The sequence below is a fragment of the Manduca sexta genome, chromosome 21, assembly GCF_014839805.1.
Source record: "Manduca sexta isolate Smith_Timp_Sample1 chromosome 21, JHU_Msex_v1.0, whole genome shotgun sequence".
Classification (NCBI taxonomy): domain Eukaryota; kingdom Metazoa; phylum Arthropoda; class Insecta; order Lepidoptera; family Sphingidae; genus Manduca; species Manduca sexta.
In genome coordinates, this window is record NC_051135.1 from 7,918,770 (window position 1) to 7,938,771 (window position 20,002).

Here is a 20,002-nt window from a genome sequence, read left to right on the forward strand (position 1 = left end):
TTGTATTTTTATTTGTACAAATATTTGCTCCGTAGACGGTCGCGCCCCCGTCCGAGCCGCACACGCGACCCTCGAACGGCGACGAGACTGTGTTCATTACAATGTGATAGTACATACAATTAATTATAAAAATAGTACGACTAGAAACGTTACATAGAAGCTTACATCTAGTAATACTATGTCGGAAGATATATCGACAGGGAAGGGTCTTGTGATGACACTAAGAACTTTCAAAATCCTAAACGTGTGACACGAAACTACGATATTTACACTTAATTATCAGTCATAATCGCTTACCACTGATATGCATTATTGCCGGGACATACATCACTAAGAAATCGTATTTACAATGTGATATGGTATAAGTTAGAAATGCAGGTTTCTAAGTAGGTCGATTAGAAATTTCTAAGTATAATGAAAGTATGAAATAAATGATTTAAACATGGTAACGTATTACTCATTATGACTCCGTTTATTTTTTACTTTTAGCCATTATTTTTTTAAATATAATTAGGTAATGATAATAAAATTAAACGAAATATGGCTGGCCTGGAACTATGTGCTCTATGATACAATAATGATTTTAAAAAGGAAAAAATCAGGTTAAAATAATCATGTATATGAACCTACATTGTACTTTGAATGTTATTGTAAACCCCAATTTTAATGTTAATGATAGCATATAAATTATATAAACTAGGGACGTATTGCAACGTAGACTATTATAGACTAGTCAAGAACAAAAGTTAGAAAAAATTATAGAAAACTAAAATGTATTAAAAATGTTACATAGAGCACTTTGGTTTCAAGTTTCAACCATATGTCTTAACTTTTTTCCTTGTTAAGTAATCCCAAGCTATAACACACCTGGTATACTATGACTTGAATGCAGATCCTGAATACATAATGTTGCAAACATAGTAACAAAATCTCAAACAAGTCTATAACATATGTTGTACTAACGGTGGTATTCGTAATGAATCTTACGTTATCGTTTTTACATTTCCATAATTACAATACTAATACGATACTTCCGATACGTTTTATACAGATATTTTGTATAACATGATATGTTCTTAGTTTATAATAGAGTCGTGCAAGCAATATCAATTCCAATACAATAAATGCAAAAATAAAGGAACTACTTTTGAAGGCGACTTTCATTATGACTATGTATTATGATTTAAAAATGATATTATATAAATTAAATTTTACCATTGGCTACTCGACTTGATAATTTTGACGTTTATATATTTTTTTGCGTTGTAATTTTTTTTTATTTATAACTAGTTTTCAACCATTTTGTAGGGCTATGATTTCTACTTCTTTGTAAGCCGTTTATTTTATTTCCTTGGTCTGCAAGTAAAAATTATAGATTACACTTCGCAGTTTGAAAAATTTAACAAAAGTTGACCCTAGACTGAAGACAAGTAAAAACAATGAATTAAGCAAATTACGTAGAAAAGCCCTCTTTCTCATTTCTTTAAACAGTAAATTGTTTTAATTTGCCATCAAATATAAGACTATAGTATGGTATTTCAAGCTAAAATCAATGATAATGTCCAATTAAAAATATACAACTGTTAACATTTTACACTGTAGCATGAACTAAAAAAAAAACAAGAGAAGATGAACGAAATTACCAACTTCGTTGGGGTTCGATTTCATAGCCTGATCAGGAAAAATAAAAACTTGTTTTCATGGCGCCACTTATTTTGGTTTTAAAGTTAACGCTATCAGTGCAAAAAATTTGTTCCATATACCATAAGGTAGCAAGGCTGTTTATACTCATAACATGTCATACATACGTATCTAATTATTGTAGAGGTATTGACGTAAAGGGATATCAGAAATAACTCGAAGTGTGTTATCATAAGGTGAAAAATCAAATCATAATAGTGTCTGATTTATTGATTTCATAACTTGTATGAATCTTAATGTTCCTGATAACTGGTTAGTAAGTATAGGTACTTATTTGAATATCTAGATTTCAGGTATACCTATTGAGGTTTTAGGGTAGCCAATGTTTATTCTTGTTAAATATTTTTATTATATTAATCTAATTTTAACAATATTTTACAAAGTCAACCTTTTATGTCGAGTTATTATTGATACCATTTTTTTGCTCCACATGGATATCATTTATGCTGGGTAACATAAGTTGTGCAACGCAGTAAAGGAACATGATAAATTAGTATCCATTTTTTTTTAGAAAATTAGGATAATCTTAGTAGGTACTGTTCTAAGTAACTTTAGAGAGAGTTTACAAATCTTGCAGGTTAATAAATAAGATTGCATAATCAACACTTCCAGTAAAATCATTTAGGCCATCTTGGTTTTCATAGCCTTATGGCTCTTTTTCCATTAGCAAATAAAGTATGTAAGTGTAGCGGTTTCTCAAGTATATTTTATATTTACCGTGAATGGAGGAAAGGTTTCACAAGTAATTTTTTTAAACAATTTGAACTGCCAAATGTTACAATGTTACCATTATTAAGGCTATGATTTCTCAGAAAAAACACAATATTATTTACACTTATATAAATCAAAGATACGATCATTACAGCTTGCATCTTATGAACGATAAACAATAACATGAGATGAGGTATACATTTGCAAATCGACTCAGCTAGTAAGATTTCTATTCCCATGACTTTTGACATAGCTAGGCATTAGATCTGTCATATCTATTGCTGAATGCATAATATTTACACAATTTTCTAACACATGGGCATCTATAGAATGTCGCGCTTAAATGTATAGGCCAAAATTGCAATGACGTGCGGTGACTTCTTGATTACATACCTAATTATATATTATATAATTACTTATATTAATATTATGTTCATCAATTAAAATTGCGTATGTTTCGGTACCACATGCTCGTTTACCAGTGTACGTCGCGGTATAGACATAAAAGAAAATACGCGACTTTAAACCCTACATTAGAAGTCTTATCAATAGTTATTAATTACGTAATTAAGTATAAATAAACATTAAATTATTTATACCTCTGAGATTCTGACTACATATTTGGTATATTTATATTTTATCTAACTACTTTAACTTTCTTGGCATTGCGCTCAACTTGTACCCATTACATAGGTATAACTACACCACTATGATTATTTTTACAAGAACTATTTAGGTGGCTGTTCAATTCATAGACATCCTTACATTCCATATTATTTGCAGTCCTTCGTCATTTTTCTAAAGTAGGATAAGGGCTAGAGTGACCTATTTTATTTATAGCCAATATTAATATAATTAATTTTCAAAATTTTATTCTTTTCTTTTATGCGTTAGTTCTTGCATTATAAATAAATAAAAATGAAATTTAGGCCGTTTTAGTGCCTTCAGCATATTTATTTAATTCCTTTGAATAGAGTTCAGCAGTTGATATTGTTTTTTAACTACAAATTTTTAACAAATGGCCTATGTGAACTATAGTTTTACTCGACTTAGGAATAGCCGAGTATTTTATTTATGATTTCCAAACAACTGCAGTCAAACCCCTACCGCCATAGACCTACAGCAGTCTATCATTACAATATTCTTTTACATTAATTTATTATTCCCAAAAATATATGAGATATGACAGATCTTTTACCATTATTAGGCGTATAGATAAACTGCTAAATAGCGAAACGAATCGTCTGCGTATTCGTGAATTAGTATTTACATGCATTCATAAATCTAGAATGCATTATAGCCAATAATATTAAACATTAAATCATAATGTGTTAGCTGTGTATTTATGGTTTTTTTCTTTAGATTTGTTGACCATCTAGGCATGAGTTTGTCTATCTAGGTGGTCAAAGAATCACTTTTATACGCATACGACTCGTTCCAACAGCTCTACGAAGTCAGCACAGATTCAGACAAAAGTGCCCAGCTTTGTGGGCTTCTCCCCGGCAATAATGAGGTGGTGGCATTATAGCAGCCGATGCCTGTCCTCGTGGCAGGTGTCGAGGTCGCTGTCGTCGGACTCGGAGTGCGAGCAGTACGACGAGTCCGACCAGTGCTGGAACTCTTCCTTGTGGTGCTCCAGCGCCATCAGCGACGGGAATAGGCTGTCACACGCGCTGCATCTGGGTAATAGAAACACATTCTTTTAAAAATGAGGGTAGGTTATTATAAATGTAAGCACTATGAATGCTAACATTAACTGGAGGGTGTTGGAATTAATGCAGTGAGATATATCTATTTTATTGTACCCTGAAATCTAATCTGAATATTTTATCGAGTAAGGGTTTATTATTCAATTGTCACATAAAGTTATCTACGTGTCCACGAAATAAAATATAACCTGACATTTTTAAACATTTTGAATTTTAAGATATTTTGAATTCATAGGTATGTGTTACTTAATATTACGAATATTTTTTATCTGATGATTGATCAGCCCTATGATTTTATTACAATGTCAATGCTACTTATTATTACCCGCCACAATTACAGTTTCAAAAATTTCAGAAAGTACCTACCCAATAGCTTTGATTCTAGATTTATTTTTAGACTGCCTAGGTGGCGCGTTATAAGTGCTTGCGCGTTACGACACCGCTTTAGGTCCCGGGTACAAATCCCGGGTTAGGCAAAATGATATTGGGTTCGTATGGTTAGTGTCAGTCCGGATTCTGGAATTGGTCCCAGATATAGAGATAGGCTCGCCCCCTATCACATAAGTCGGAACACACTTGACGAAAAGTGGGTGCTTTAGTTACAGCCTTGTCTACCCCTTCGAGGATAAAAGCGTGATGAGTTCAGTTTTATACTTTTATTTCACGTAACCTACCCAAAGTGACGTTTCTTCTGCTGGTGGTCGCCAAGCTGACGACGCGACGGGAACGACCGGTCACATACGTTGCACGTCAGAGCTTCATCTGAAACGACAATAATGGCAGTATGTGAATAGAGTTAAATCTTATTTCTTCTGGTCCAAGAACAGCCTATGTGCAAGAGGAACAGCGTTGGTGTTTGTCTCAAGAAAAAAAAGAAATCAATAATTCAGAGTCACACTCGTCCCCCGACCTCCTCCACCCAACAATGCTATGCAACTGCTATGTGCTAAGTTTGAGACTGATTTAAATCAAATGAACAAATTAGTGCCTGTTATCATATAATAATAGATTTTTGTGATTATTTATGGATGTAAGAGTATGGAGGTATGCCGCACAATAATTATAAGCATACTACATTCGTTTGTTATTATTCACCTATTTCATTGTATGGTGAAAGGTTTTCCACAGCACTACGGCTACCATATAGCTAATAATTTTTTAGTAAGTTAAATAATCAAGGCTTACACATATAAAAAAAATCGATTAACGAGTACACTTTGATAAGTCACGAATAAAATTAAGGAAATCATTTATCACTGAAACAGTTCGACTAAATGTTTGGGGACCCATTTATCAACCGCACAAATTGCCAATTACGTTGGACGTTCTGAGAGGATACCAGATAAGTATCTAATCTACACTCTCGTTTACACAACTGAGTGGATAGACTATAAATTAGCCAGTTTGGCTTTTATCTAAATATAAATGCTTATAGTTTGGACTTTTTGGATTCATAACTTATCCAATCTTTCTTTTTAAAGTATCATTTGTTGAGATTTACCAATAGTACTTAATTAAAGAGTAACAAAGTGAACACAAACAAATTATCTAGAAGCAGCAAACTCCTGGTAGATCAGCACATTTTATCGCCAGCCGTGCCACGAAGACTGCCACAAAAATAATATATTTGTAACCATGAACAAAACAAGTGGTTGGTCCGCGTAGCCACTGGCTCGCATAGGATTCCAGGTAATCATTTCCCAATATGTCTTTTGAACTTTATGTTTAGAGAACGGAAGCAAACGGCCCAGAAAAATATGTCTGCACTTGCTTACTAATAACATATGTAGGTATCCCCCCCGAGGTAATTCTTGTGCACTCGTTCTCTACACCGAACGTACGATCCCACGCACAGGGAGACATCTGTCGTGGCCCAAGACACACGGTTATGTGTATATACCCCATGGTTGCCAAATTCACATTGAGGCTTATAAGGGTTCGCGAACATTTCCTGGCATCTTCCTCCCATGCTAAGATGTTTCCTTTTTTCCCCCACACTTCCTTCCCAGCTATCCCCTCCGAAATTTCCTCCTGGGCCCTGCAGTCCCTAAACCGGGGGATTCCAGTATCCCGTTCGCGGGTTTCCCCCGGTGTTGACTGCGGGGTCCGATTAAACAAAAATAGGGAGGTACTTTTATTTATGTTTGAGGATATAGGGTAGGTACAGATACAAAATCAACAATAGTTAAAACGAAATATTTTAATAATCGCCAAGTTTCTGTACAAAATATAGTTATATTAAATACACCTGATATGCCGCTATCTCTATACATGTAGGATCCCAACCTATAGGTCATTGCATTTTTAGCTTGGCCGCGGACTTCGTATTCGCGAACAACTCTTCTCGAAATCACAAAAAATATACTTATTTAGAATTGTTTACATATTATAAAGGTGCGAGTATTTGTTGTTATTGTTACCGAAATCCGTGGTCTCGCCTTTCGATAGCATTCCTTTAAATTTATGATTAAATGCATAGAAATAGTACTTACCTAATAAGAAGTTCTAGAGTATCTTAAATATTTTAACAGCCAACTAATATTTGGCAGTAAGAAACAATAAATATGTATTTTTAATTATATTATTAAAAGTAAATATTCGCACAAACCTAATATAGAAATTGCATAAATCTAAATGCACGGTTTATAATCACCCTTTACCTCCAAAGGGGTTGACAAAAGTGGTATCTATTTCCGTTCCATGTATAGGAGCGGGCTACCGGACACAAATAAACTTACATTTCGAATAGTTTTGTTTGACCCAAGAATCGTGCCTAGGATATCATAAATCAATCAATCATTTTCATTCATAGAAAGATAAGATTAGACACAAAATTTGGTTTTGATTTTATTTGAAATTAGCTTTGTTGTTAAATTTTACATAATATTTCTCCTTTATCACAATGTTTCAATCATTCGTTATACAAGTCGATGTAATGAAAGTAATAGGTGTGCTTATAAAAATATATTTTTTAAATTTCAGTTAATAAATATAAAACTACATTAGTACAAATTAAACAAAAAGGCAAGAAATCAATACAAGTATATATTTTTTCTCACGCAGTAGTATCCAATTTGTGCATCCTTCCAATGAATAATTATTGTCATTATCGGGCTATCTCTTTCTCACGCGCACAGCGTTATGGCAAGTGACGTCATAGTTTACCATTATTGTTATTTGACGGCTATTGCATCCACCAAAATATCAAAGCTTTATAACTTATTTATTATTGCGTGGATTATGGAAATTCTTAATCGCTTAGATATGAGATGACTTATATTTTTGATAAAACTTATAATAAAAAAATGTAGTCAACTATCCTATTCATTCAATATGTGATCTTTCATATTCCCAGTCTGAAGTCAGTCACAAGCAGCGTGGTTTTGACTTCGGGTATATATAGACAATAGAATATGAGCTATCTTCAGACCGCTAACCGGCCGAATGAACTCAAGCGTTTACACTGAATTGACCCATATTTACTTTTCATGTTAATAGACCATTACGTCAATGATCTATACACATAATTAACAACTCCCAATTAAGGTAATGTGTATTAAATTAGCGTGTTTGTACATTCGCCTTTATAATTAGTAGTACCGTTTTAACAGTAAATACAATTATGTGTAATGTATATTTGTAATACATTTTAGTTATTAAATAAGACCATTTTTTTTACAATATTTACACTTTATTTTGTCTGGGAATAAGGCGGTGATAGGAAAATTAGGGTCATCACTTGATATCAGAATATGAAATCTATTGGGTTGAGATTCAACTATTATTATTATTATTTCATAATTAGTAAAAGAATTAGTTTTTTTTTCTGAAAGAAACTATCAGATTCACTACTGGATAAAGGCCACACCACACACAGGATTTTGAATAAAATACAGCTGGTGACAGTAGAGACTACAGTGATAGTGTTAGAGAATGGCTTAGGCAATATTTTTATAAAATTAGAACTACTTTTACTTATACTTTCTGTAGAAACTGACAAACTGTCATAACATCCATCTCTTTTCTGTAAGTGTCAATAGTTATTCTAGACAAAGACATCTAATATTTGACCAAGTTTCTCCTATTACTTGTTTTTGTACCATTATTCATTGTGTTATATGAATAAAAACCACAATTATGTTTTCTTATAAATAAGGATGTTGATGAATACATTTTTTTGCATTAAAATAAGTAACCCAAGCGTTTATTTTAATTGCCCCTTTTATCACTCTAGCGGCTTTGAAAGAGATTATTTCTACAGTAAAGAGTAATGTACTGAGGACATTTTTTATGTAAAGTTTCTATTGAATCAAACAATTAAGTATGCCATTAATAAGCTTTAAATAAAATATTATAAATTTTCTTTAAAATAAAGTATTTTTTCCATACAAACTCCATAATGTTGCTTAAAAAACAAGGAACATAATTTGTTAGCTAAATTATTAAATATTTATACTCAGGATGGTCTCATGAAATTCAGTCGAGTTTGTTTATGTAATGGTAGCCCTCGGTAAGGAGTCGATATTTTCCTACAAATAACTGTAGATATCAAAGTTTCACTGTACATACAGTTTTTGAAACCATAAAATATACTCCTGTCACATTTGTTCCCTTCATTACCAAAGTCGAGACTCACGAGAGTTTGAGCTTTAAAGTATTTATATCTAATAGAACCACCACACAATACACATACATAATCACAAAGTGTTCACACTTAAATAAGTGTTAAATAGGTAGCGTGTTTGACACAGACGATTTAAACATGCTTCCGAAAAATCTAGCTCCAGTGGATCCTCCTGGAATAGATCCCATCATCATCCAGAACAGAGCTACGACTTGTAACACTGCGCATACAATGGTCCAGGGAGTGCTCTGAAGATGCAGGGCGCAGTAGAGTGTTGCTATGAGGGTGATTCCATACAGAGAGGTGGTCAGAGCTCTCTCCTTGGAGAACATGGATTTGAGATGTGCCCACGGCCCATACAGGAAACTGAAGCTGAGATTAATAAACCAAGTTAGATATAGATTAATTTGTTCTGCCTTAGTTTTATCCATAATTTATTCTTAAAGTGTGTGAATAACAAATGTAAGACTTCTTGACCTTTTGGCTAAGATCGAAGTGTAGTAATATGTAATAGATTGACTGATATTATTAAATACTTAACAAAAAAATATAAAGCTCAAAAAAATAAATAGTACTGTTATTGAAGAGGTTGCAACATAAAATGAAATAACATAATTGAAAAAAAAACTTAAACTAGCATTAGATTAAATACAAAAATATATTAAATCTAAATTTACCTCAGTATAAAGAACAAGCTTCCCAATGTGAATAGTAATGCAAACTTCCTAGCTTGCAGCAACAGCACGGGTATGTACAAGAATGATAGAATGAAGCACAATATGCCAAAGAACAAACAGACGCCAAATCCCATGAAACGCTGGGTCCGACTCTGTAAATTAAAGGTTTAATTTAATATTTGCTAAATAATAGTCACATATTTTGCGTTTCATAATGTAATTACAATCTATTCTCTTGTGTCATTGTAATTGAAAACATGCTCATGAAACTGTCATTGTTTAATTAACATTAACATTTTGTTGTAAATTGTATTTATTGATCAAGGAACAAAACACAATCACAATCATGTTATTGTTAATACATTGCAAATGTTTTGTTAGATTTTAGACTTGTTACTTGTTACACTACTGAGAGGAATTCTAAACTGTAAATATTAAGTTTGGAATGAATATTATGTTTAAAAAGTATTTTAAAGTGAGCATAAACAATTAAAATAGCAACATGTTCGCAGTGTCTGTTTATTTGTACAAGTTAGCGTCATCCAAGTGTGGGAAATCCTAGTGTAATCACACAATGCCAACTGGGTCACCTTATCTATTTATTTAGAATTTCACGGTGAACACTATAATTACTAGTTGAACCGAACTTACCAACGTGAAATATTCCTTCTGCACATTCTCAAACCAGCTCCCTGTACTGCTAGTGGTCGGAGATTCCTCAGTACTTCTCGATAAGAAACTGGGAGTTGAAAACGGTAAACTAAACTTATAACTGCGACGGCTCTCGTTCTGTAGTAAGTATTGATCCAAATCCGACTTAAGGTTCGCCATCTTCGTATTCACTTCACTTTATTCGTGTTTCACGTGATTTTAACGAAATTATACAATTTTCGTACAGCGAAACAATAAAATGATTCAGTCCCGGAAAAGAATCAAAATGACAATTGACAACTAAACAATTGGGTGTCAAGTGTCACATGTCAATTGATAGCTGTCAGTGGTGACATTAGTCGCGCTACTCAAGCATAGACAATTTTTATTTTATTTTTTGAACTCAAAATTTTAAAATTTCTTATCTAATCACCAAAATACACGACTACAATCTCACCATAATCCGTATCATCGCTGAAATCGTCGTGTGCATGTCGCCGCACATTGTTATTGTATCGGTCATGCGCACAAGGCGGGCACACGCCTCGTGTATCTCGTTCATCTAGATCAGTGCTGCTCGCATCGGACTCCGCTTCCGGCTCGTCAATGTGGATGTCTTCTGTCTGTCTATTATTAAGTTTCTCATTCGATGAGAGTTGATTGTAGTTTTTACGGGGTGGTCTCGATTCTGTAATTAAAATAATAAGTTATTAGATTTTTACATAAAACAAATCATAAAATCTTTTTCCTTTTATACCTAGAAAGTTGGTTTTCATAAAGTTTAAAATATGTTCAAACAGTCTATGCAAATTGCAATAACCAGATAGAACGATTGTGCTAGATGTCGTTATCTTAACGGGTAGAGCAGGTTGTAAAAAGATCAACTCGTACTTATCGTGTTATATTGATTTGCCTTTACCAATGTCAATACACACCACACGAATCATGGATGCACTGTAGGCCTTATAGAGAAAAAATATAAATGGGAGTATGGAGAAGCTGTTCGGCCATCAAGAAGTCTCACTCAAGGAATAGATAGGAATAGATGTGAAGTGAACTTCACATTGGATTCCTATCGGCAGTGATGCCTTTAGGGGGTAGAGGATAAGACGGCCGACTTCGAAGGGCTCTTAAGGCAATCGGGTAAAAAAACTTCCCAAAGCGTTGTAGCCGAGGGTCCTTATTGGCTATGCCAGTAACACTGTCAATAAGACAATGACAACTCCGGCATTAACGTAGCTCAGGATTTTGACTAAGGGGCAGCTGGCGGGTGAATGTGAGTTTGAGCCTTGTTTGAGACGTTTTTTTGGGGTGTACAAAGACGTTTCTAGAGTTAGTACTGCTCAACTTAGTCTACTACTAGCTACGCCTATACCTACTCATCAGGCGCGTCGGTATTCGTGTAGAGAAAAAGGCTATACAGTGGCTCTACCAATTTTAAAAGAAAACATGTAGAGACTGTCGAGTCGTACATATAAGGATTTATATTACTTAATTGCATTGGATGTGGGTTGCTGTTGTCCAGCGGTCGCCGGCTTCATAGATTTATATCGCTCTAACGTTGGCACCTATTGTGGCGACAGTAACTTAAACACAATTTGCATATTTTGATTGGTTGCTGCATGCCGGGCGGGAATCCTGATGTGAAATATATTACTAGATATATTAGTTTAATGCCTAAAATAGGATTCAAACTCAAAAAATACTTCATAAAGTTTTTTCGGAAAAATCTCTTTCGTCCTTTCCTCCTTATTGACCTCGTAATAAAACAAAGGTGTCAGTAACAAATTTCGTAGATAGATACTTTTATACGTCAAATTGAATTTAAAGAAAAATAATGATTTTAACAATACCTACTTAATTAACATTTGGGAATTTACTTACTAACTTAAAATAAAAACTTAACTTTCTAACTCTTCTTTAATTTATTCAAAACAAAGGAATAAGTTGTTGTTTTTTTAATTCTTGATTGCACACGACTTGCAGAGAAATATAGAATTAGCCAGAATAAATACTCTGAAGGCACTAGGGAAACATAGCGACAGCAATCTTATAATTCGTATTGTACAAAAACATTCTAATTAAATTCCATAAGCTCTTATTAATATTTATGACATGCACGATTGTTGTGAATTGTTTTAGTACCGCATCGAACGCGCCAGAAAGAGACCGCGCCATTTGTGCCCGGAGTTTCCAAACGACCCTGGCAATTGTTATATAATGTAGATAAAACAGATGTTTACAAGCATACCATTTAATAATGTATTCATTATCTGTCATGTGATGAAATGTTAAAAAATAATAATGATGGCGCAACATTATACAATGTGATTAAAGCTGCGGTTATTTATTTGCGTGATCGCCTGATAGAGAATAAACAACTTCGGTGTTTGTTTTGATATTTCAATATTTTTGGTAAGTACATTGTATTATTCCACTATTACAATGTTTTATATTAAGGCTTCTGTGACTTCATAATTACATTTTTAAGATTATCTTTCATTCATTAATTCATGGTACTTATATATCCTATTACTTAGATCTTTCGCCAATCTTTCATCGTACAAACAGTTCGCTAAAAATATAACAATGACACAGTAGTGACATATTGTTGGAATTTTAATGTAACTTTCCTCTCATTATCCAGCATCTTATAAAGATACATTTTTATTTATTTATTTTACATAGATATAACGTCTTGTTTTTACACAATATTACGGATGTATATTGTTTAATTCACACAATTTGCCTCCATCTCCAGTCATAGGCATACCTAGTTCGGGGAAGGAGGGGTCCAGGGCATGGCAGATGCCATCTGGGTTTAACACAAATAAATACATTTATATATTGTAAGTACTTTTGTTGAATTATTGGGACTACCTATACGAAATTTCGGCTTAACCCCTTGATCAAAATTTGAATTTTTCTTCCTCCCATCTGCTGAGTTGAGAGCTGTCTACGGTCATGTCTCGATTCGTTGGCTTCAAATGTAATAGGTACAAGATTTCCCATAGTTATCTTCATCCTTGCCATTACTGGTATTAAAGATTTTGACCGTCTATCAACTTTCTATCACAGAAGATTTTGATCTTAACTGTCCTCGAGTCACCAAGCCTAGGTCACTATAGCCTCTTGTGTTACATAGCAGGATTTATAGCAGGAATTGAATTCAACAGACCCATTCAAACTCTATATTCGAAGTTCTTTATTAAGATGATTAAAAAATTGGCGCTACCGGATATTCAAATTAATTCAATTCAAGCTAGGTACCTCACGCCATTCATCGACCATTTGCTACGTGTCATCCGTAACAACCTTGTAATCTAAATATATATAACTCAAAGGTGACTGACTGATATAGTGATCTATCAACGCACAGCCCAAACCACTGGACGGATCGGGCTGAAATTTGGCATGCAGGTAGATGTTATGACATAGGCATCCCCAAAGAATTTTGATAAATTCCTCCCCTAAGAAGATAAAATAGGGGATGAAAGTTTGTATGAAACTTTGTCAATTTTAAACCGATCAGGCTGAGACTTTGCATGCATAAAGCTACTATGACGTAGGTATCCCCTAAGAAAGGATTTAGATAAATTCCTCCCCTAAGAGGATAAAATAGGGGATGAAAGTTTGTATGAAACTTTGTCAATTTTAAACCGATCAGGCTGAGACTTTGCATGCATAAAGCTACTATGACGTAGGTATCCCCTAAGAAAGGATTTAGATAAATTCCTCCCCTAAGAGGATAAAATAGGGGATGAAAGTTTGTATAAATCTTCTTAGATTTTCGACTGATTGACTGAAATTAAAGATTGGAGCTACTATGATGAAGACGTTTGCTTAAATAGGATTCTGATAAATTCAACCCCCATGGTGATACATTTAGTTTGAACCTATTAGTACCGGGAAAATGTGTAGCAAGACTTTTATCATACAGTGGATTTTTATCCCGGAAAACTTGTTCACGCGGGCGAAACCGCGAACAAAAGCTAGTTAACCATATAAGTTCGGATAATATACTTAGATTACAATATTTAATCGGAAATTAGAATTAATTTTGCGCTTCTTAACACCATGCGCATTGCGGTAACAAAATAGCGTGTTAAATTCTTATGTTTATGGTCTTTATTAGGTACCATTTATATAAGCTCATTGAATAAGAAGAATGTCTTAGGACTTTTTCTTTCATATCTTGATTACTTGTGCTATTACTTTTTATTCATACAGAAGCAAGATTGGAACAATGTGGGCTCAAAATGTTCCATAACATTCCCGGCATCGGTGAAGAAATTCTTGTGTAAATCTACTTTATTATCGCAGCACGAACGGAGCCATAAACCTCCTGGTGCTGCAGTTTACTTTTGTGGTAATCGCGTCGCATGGCTTCTGACAAAAATTTACTGAATCATTGTAAAATCTCACCGATTTAAGTGACAATGTTAGTAATACGACATAACCATACACCGTACCATTTTAACATACTTTCTATTACAAAACGCAAAACAAAATTTGCTAACTCTACAAATGACAAAATATAAAAAAGTAGCATATTTAGACAGACCCGGGCAACATTTACATATTGATTAATGTCCTCTAACTTTTTATGTTGCAGGTTAAATCGTGATGACTAATCTGAATATAGCGGTCGTGGGTGGTGGAGTGGTGGGCTACACCGTCGCTAGATTACTGCAGCAAGAATTAAGAAATGTTAACCTCACATTAATAGCTGATCTCTTCGGTGAAGACACCACGAGCTGTGTCGCCGCCGGCATCTTCCGCCCCGGTCCAAGCTTTGCTGGACCGAATAAGCAAATAACAAAGCAATGGATCGACGACTCTTGGTACTTCTTCGAGGATATAGTAAAATCCAGCGAGGCGGCTCAAGCCGGGATAATGCGCCTTAGTGCTTACATATTCTCTAAACAAAATTACCACACAACGCGAAATCATCTGATCGAAGACATCGTACCCGTGTACCGACCGGTTGAAAAGGACGAGCTCAAAATCTGTGGCGAAGGCTGGAAGTACGGCTCGTATTATGAAACACTAAAAATAGAATGTGACAAATACCTTCCATGGACCGAAGGAATCATTAAACAAAACGGCGCGAAAATTATACAACGCAAAGTAGATTCTCTTGCCTCGCTCACAGAATACGATTTAGTCTTCAATTGCACTGGAATGGGCGCGAAATATCTCTGCAACGACACCGATTTAGTCGCCATTCGTGGCCAAGTAATCAAAGTGCGGGCGCCGTGGCTCAAATACTCAGTATACGGAGACTACGACACGTACGTCATACCCGGCTTTAACGGCTTAGCAACATTAGGAGGCGTGCGGCAGTATGACAGCTACAACATGAATGTTTGTAAACACGACGCGGCGGCCATATTTGAGCGTTGTTGCGAGTTGGTGCCATCGTTGAAGGATGCGGAAATCATTGGGCATAGAGTGGGACTGCGGCCGCATAGAGTGCCGGTACGGGTGGAGCCGGAGTTGGTGGGCGGCGTGAAGGTGGTGCATTGCTACGGACATGGAGGTTACGGCGTCATGTGTGCCCCGGGTACCGCCATCACTGCAGTACAGATCGCCACTGAGGTGCTCAGAACCAACTTTAAAAGCAAAATGTGATGAGTTACACAAGGGATAAAAAATCAGTTTTAGATCGCAGTCATATAATGATTTTTTATGTTTACGCTAATGTTAGATATTAAAATAAAACTATTTCACGGATACCGCGACAAAATCCGTAAAATAGTTTTATTTTAACAATCATATAAATTTCAATTTCAATTTACATTAGGTTTAACTTTATATATACGTCGAATTAAAAAGCAATAACAAATATTTGTTTTATCTGGCCAATGAATCAAAATTAATATTACTATGAAAGCAGAAAATTTGGATATTGATTTTCTCGTATTTCACTATTAAATTTCAACAAAAAGTTTGAGATAAGTTTTGTTTCAATTGTGGATATTTTATAGGTATTAATTACTTTTAGACAAGTTTCATTTATAATAATCAATTTTGTATAAAGTAAGTAAGTATGTTACGTGACATTATTTTTATAATTAAAAAATACTCTATATTGTGAGGTTGTAAGCCTATATTTGCTAATTATAATCGGAACTACTTTATATTATTTAAAAAAAAATAATATGATTTAATCATATAATGATTTCTTATGTTAACGCGAATGTTAGACATTAAAATTAAACTATTTTGCGGACTTTATCGCAGTTTTGATGTTTTAGTTTTCTCCCGACATTTCGATTGATGATTTAAAAAAAAAAAAATTAAGTGTATTTCCTAAGGCTGAAGAACAACTATTTTATGTTATTTTTATAGCGTAGATACTTGCTCGAAACAACGAGAGTGCATTAAGTTGAACTCTGAAGTGGTAACTAGTAAATCTCTCATGGGTTAGATTATACCCTACCCTTTTTATTTACCTGAATATGGACTTATTCTAAATTAAAAATTCCTTATCTGTTTCACAGTCCCATTTTGATACAATAGCCCGTACTCAAGAATATTTCCATGTACAATATCTTTACAGGTACCTATAACCTTATTAGGTTACAATACAATATCGCCTTATAAGATCTCGTATCCGGTATCATCTCAGCTACTAGTACCTAAATTATCAGACGGCAAATGAAGACCACTACAGAAATGATTTCAGACATAATACAATAATCCCTAAATTGATTTACAATCATTAGGACTATCCTGATATATTATGTAATATCAGCAATTAGGTATATTAATATTATTTGTCGCAGTATCTAATCTTAACAATTCCCGGATTTCACTATTAAAGTAATAAAAATATACGCGGATATATTTAATTAAATTTTAGCACCATCATAATATAAGGAGATAGTGCATGTGCAAAAAATTGTGCTGATTTGTGCTGAGTTTAAATTTGTGCAAATCATAGTTCGTTTCGTTTCGTTGGTCATCGTTCGACTTCGTTATCATATCTGAAGACATAAATATCTCTAATCCTTAGAAGTCTTCGAAATATCGGAAAAAAATAATAATATAAGTAACCGCGACAAAATTCGTAAATAGTTTTATTTCAGTACAAAGGAATCTTAAGTTTTTTTTAAAAAGATATTTATAAAACTAAGTATGTAGGCATATTTGTATAAAGCAACTTTTTAATATTAACTAAACTATAAAAAACAGTTTCCTAAAATAATTTCCAGGTAATGGGCGAATAATTTTCAGGTAAAGTAAGGTGGAGGCTATCCGTTAATTTCGGGACCGCAACCTGATTGCCGTAATGGCTTATTTAAATAGATTACACACTCAAATTTATGAATGTAATAAACATGATCAAAAGCTTCGCGGGCGCATTAATTTTCTGGCCTCGAAAAGTCAAGATTGCAAGGGCGCCTTACCAGGGAGGTAGAAAACGCTACGTGTTTTGGGATCTGTTTTATCCACGTACAGTATACCGCTCAGTGATTAGAGAATCTAGACTTAGCAATATGCGGTCAATGAAATGTTGTACAGACCATAACTGGGGGTTCTTTATATATTTTTACTATAATATCGAAATTAATTTACATTAAAAATGATTGTCAAATCTTCCTTAAAGTGTTTAAACTTGTTTATTTATTAGCGGTTGAAAAGATAACGAATATTTATGGACATTTGTTTGTCCTTAATATACAAAATTAAATATCATATTCTCGTGATATAAAAATGTAGATAATCCATTTTTGTTACTTTAAAACGTATCCATTTTTAGATACGAATGGAAACGGCGTAATTAAAATAGCTTAGAATGTGCGTTTAAATAAACGCTGCGTTTATAAACATAAACGTAGAGTTCGACCTAAATCGCGGTGTAGTTTGCGCAAGCTGCTTCACAGAGATAGCGGCTTGCCCCGATGAGTTTATTTAGCGGCCAATTTGTGTGATATATTGCCGTCTTGTGTTATTTTCCTTTGCGTCTTAATAGTTTCCGCGTTTATGGGTAGTTTTAGGTTAGTAGTTATAAAAGAAGGGAAGGGAAGGTGGAATGTAAGCGTCTATTACTTTAACAGTCTAGTTAGTGCATACTTTACACGTTAATCTAAAGGTTCTGCACCGTAACAATAAAAACAGAAGTAATATGCAAACATTGGAATTCTGCTCTGTTTTGAATGAATCGAAAATTACTACCGCCGAAGTTTAAAAAAAGTTAAAAAATCTATGTGACGCAGTTTATGTATAATAAAATATTGAGGATTTTTCTTGACTGTATAAGCTAAGATGACTGTGTTTTCCGCATATGAAAATACCTATTCATATTATAAAACAAAGTCCACTTTTCAGTCTGTATGTTATCGATTTTCTCAAAATCTATTGAACGGATTTTTATGAAATTTGTTATGGAGATATTTTAAGACCCTGGGAACGTTATAGGCTACTTTCTATTCCGGGAAAATATATAGCAGGACTTTTATCCCAGAAAACTCTTACACTTGGGCGAAGCTGGGAGCATAAGCTAGTTTAAAGTATAAAGAACAAATGACGTCTTTTAGGCTCCTTTGGGACATGACAACTTAAACCATGTTTAATGAGAAGAGTTTAAATGATGCTCTCCGATATTGTAAACCGTATTTTTGCTGTGAACGTGCGCTTGCAGAGGCTTGCAATAAAAGCAGGATAGAGTACATGGACCTACTTATTTAGTATTAGGTATTACCTAAAAAGAAAAAAAAACTTTTTTTTATTATCAAATTTATTATTTTTTTATTACATTTTTATTATTGAGTTAAAGGCTAATTCTAACTATTAATTAATTTTAAGGTATGTCCAACGTTTCCAAAAATCTTATTGGATCTGCTGGTATCCTGACAGTGTCAAGGTAAGAGCAATTTTCATGCATCTTTTTTACTATGGCTGTATGAATCAAGACGCCTTTGTCTTTTCTGCTCGGAAAGATTGATGCGCGAATTTTAACAAGAAAGTACAAAAACTTGTACGACCTTTTTTATACCTACCTTTTTAATATAATTAATAGCAAATGTTTTTATTCCCATTTTAAAATCTTTCCTTATCTCGAACGGGCTCGAATTTTAAATTAAGCGATACCTCAAGGTCCATTTTCATACATTTTGTTTCGGCTTTAATCTGGGTAACTAAACAAGTATTGGCAAGTAAAGAATTTAAATTCACGTCTAGTTAGTGATTAGTTCTCGCAGTTGAAAGAAAAACGTAAAAATAATTAATAATCATGGATATTTCGGCCTTTAAAATTTAATATGACGAAATTTTATAAAAGTATATAAAATAATAAGAAGTATATAAAATATCCGTACTTCCACCATAAAATATAAACTCAGTGAGGGTAGTTAAGTTTTAGAGCCGCTTCTCTGAATCGAAGTCTTGCGAATTGCGAAAGCGTTCCCGCGGGATACTGTCTAGAATGGCGCGCGTTTAGGTATCGTAGTACTTAGAAGGAAAACTAAAACCTAGCTTAGTGCTTTAGCTTGTATTCGTGATAATATCTGTATATATTGTAGTATTATTGACTCGTTTATAAAACCTTGTGTTAAGTTGGTGTATTTGGACTTCTAAAGAGGTTTTTATTCCATGTTGGCGTAATTATATACTTCAAAAATATTCGATATTATTATTACTGACCCAAGTACGCAGGTTTCTCGACGTTTTCCATCGTCAGCGATCCACTTCAGTCTTATGTAAATCAAGATTAATTTGGCATTTCAGACAAATTACCTTCGCTTCCGTTCTGGGTCTTGGTATTCCTGTCATTAATTTAGTGCTAAATGTGACATGGGAGTTAGTTCGTATCTTGTAATCTCATGTGGAGTGTGGTCTTGATACTAGTGTAGTAACTCTGGTACGATGGCAGTTTCAGTTGGCAGTATGACGACTTCACGGGTTCTGGTAAGTTTGATTTT

The 20,002-nt window shown here is 34.0% G+C and overlaps 3 protein-coding genes across 4 annotated transcripts; 1 reads left to right on the forward strand and 2 right to left on the reverse strand.

Moving 5' to 3' along the window:
- Position 1: 1 nt before the first annotated feature.
- On the reverse strand, positions 2–10,887 carry LOC115448117 (zinc finger protein 423 homolog). The gene is made up of 4 exons (XM_037441061.1): positions 10,831–10,887; positions 10,531–10,761; positions 4,796–4,883; positions 2–4,091 (listed from the first exon to the last, which is right to left on the reverse strand). The coding sequence occupies exons 1-4, from the start codon at positions 10,847–10,849 to the stop codon at positions 3,935–3,937; spliced, it is 495 nt and encodes a 164-aa protein (XP_037296958.1). The 5' UTR covers positions 10,850–10,887; the 3' UTR covers positions 2–3,934.
- On the reverse strand, positions 6,304–10,384 carry LOC115448115 (protein transport protein sft2). Its single transcript, XM_030175430.2, has 3 exons — positions 10,074–10,384; positions 9,423–9,574; positions 6,304–9,117 (listed from the first exon to the last, which is right to left on the reverse strand). Exons 1-3 carry the CDS (start codon positions 10,251–10,253, stop codon positions 8,847–8,849), a joined length of 603 nt encoding a protein of 200 aa, XP_030031290.1. The 5' UTR covers positions 10,254–10,384; the 3' UTR covers positions 6,304–8,846.
- Positions 10,888–12,214: 1,327 nt separating the features above from the next.
- On the forward strand, positions 12,215–15,800 carry LOC115448120 (D-aspartate oxidase). 2 transcript variants are annotated; one of them, XM_037441059.1, is made up of 3 exons: positions 12,215–12,488; positions 12,835–12,922; positions 14,689–15,800. In XM_037441059.1, exon 3 carries the CDS (start codon positions 14,700–14,702, stop codon positions 15,705–15,707), a length of 1,008 nt encoding a protein of 335 aa, XP_037296956.1. In that variant the 5' UTR covers positions 12,215–12,488; positions 12,835–12,922; positions 14,689–14,699; the 3' UTR covers positions 15,708–15,800. The 2 variants fall into 2 exon arrangements, with proteins under 2 accessions (XP_037296956.1, XP_030031296.2); XM_030175436.2 differs by lacking the exon at positions 12,835–12,922 and having other exon boundaries at positions 12,217–12,488.
- Positions 15,801–20,002: the final 4,202 nt, after the last annotated feature.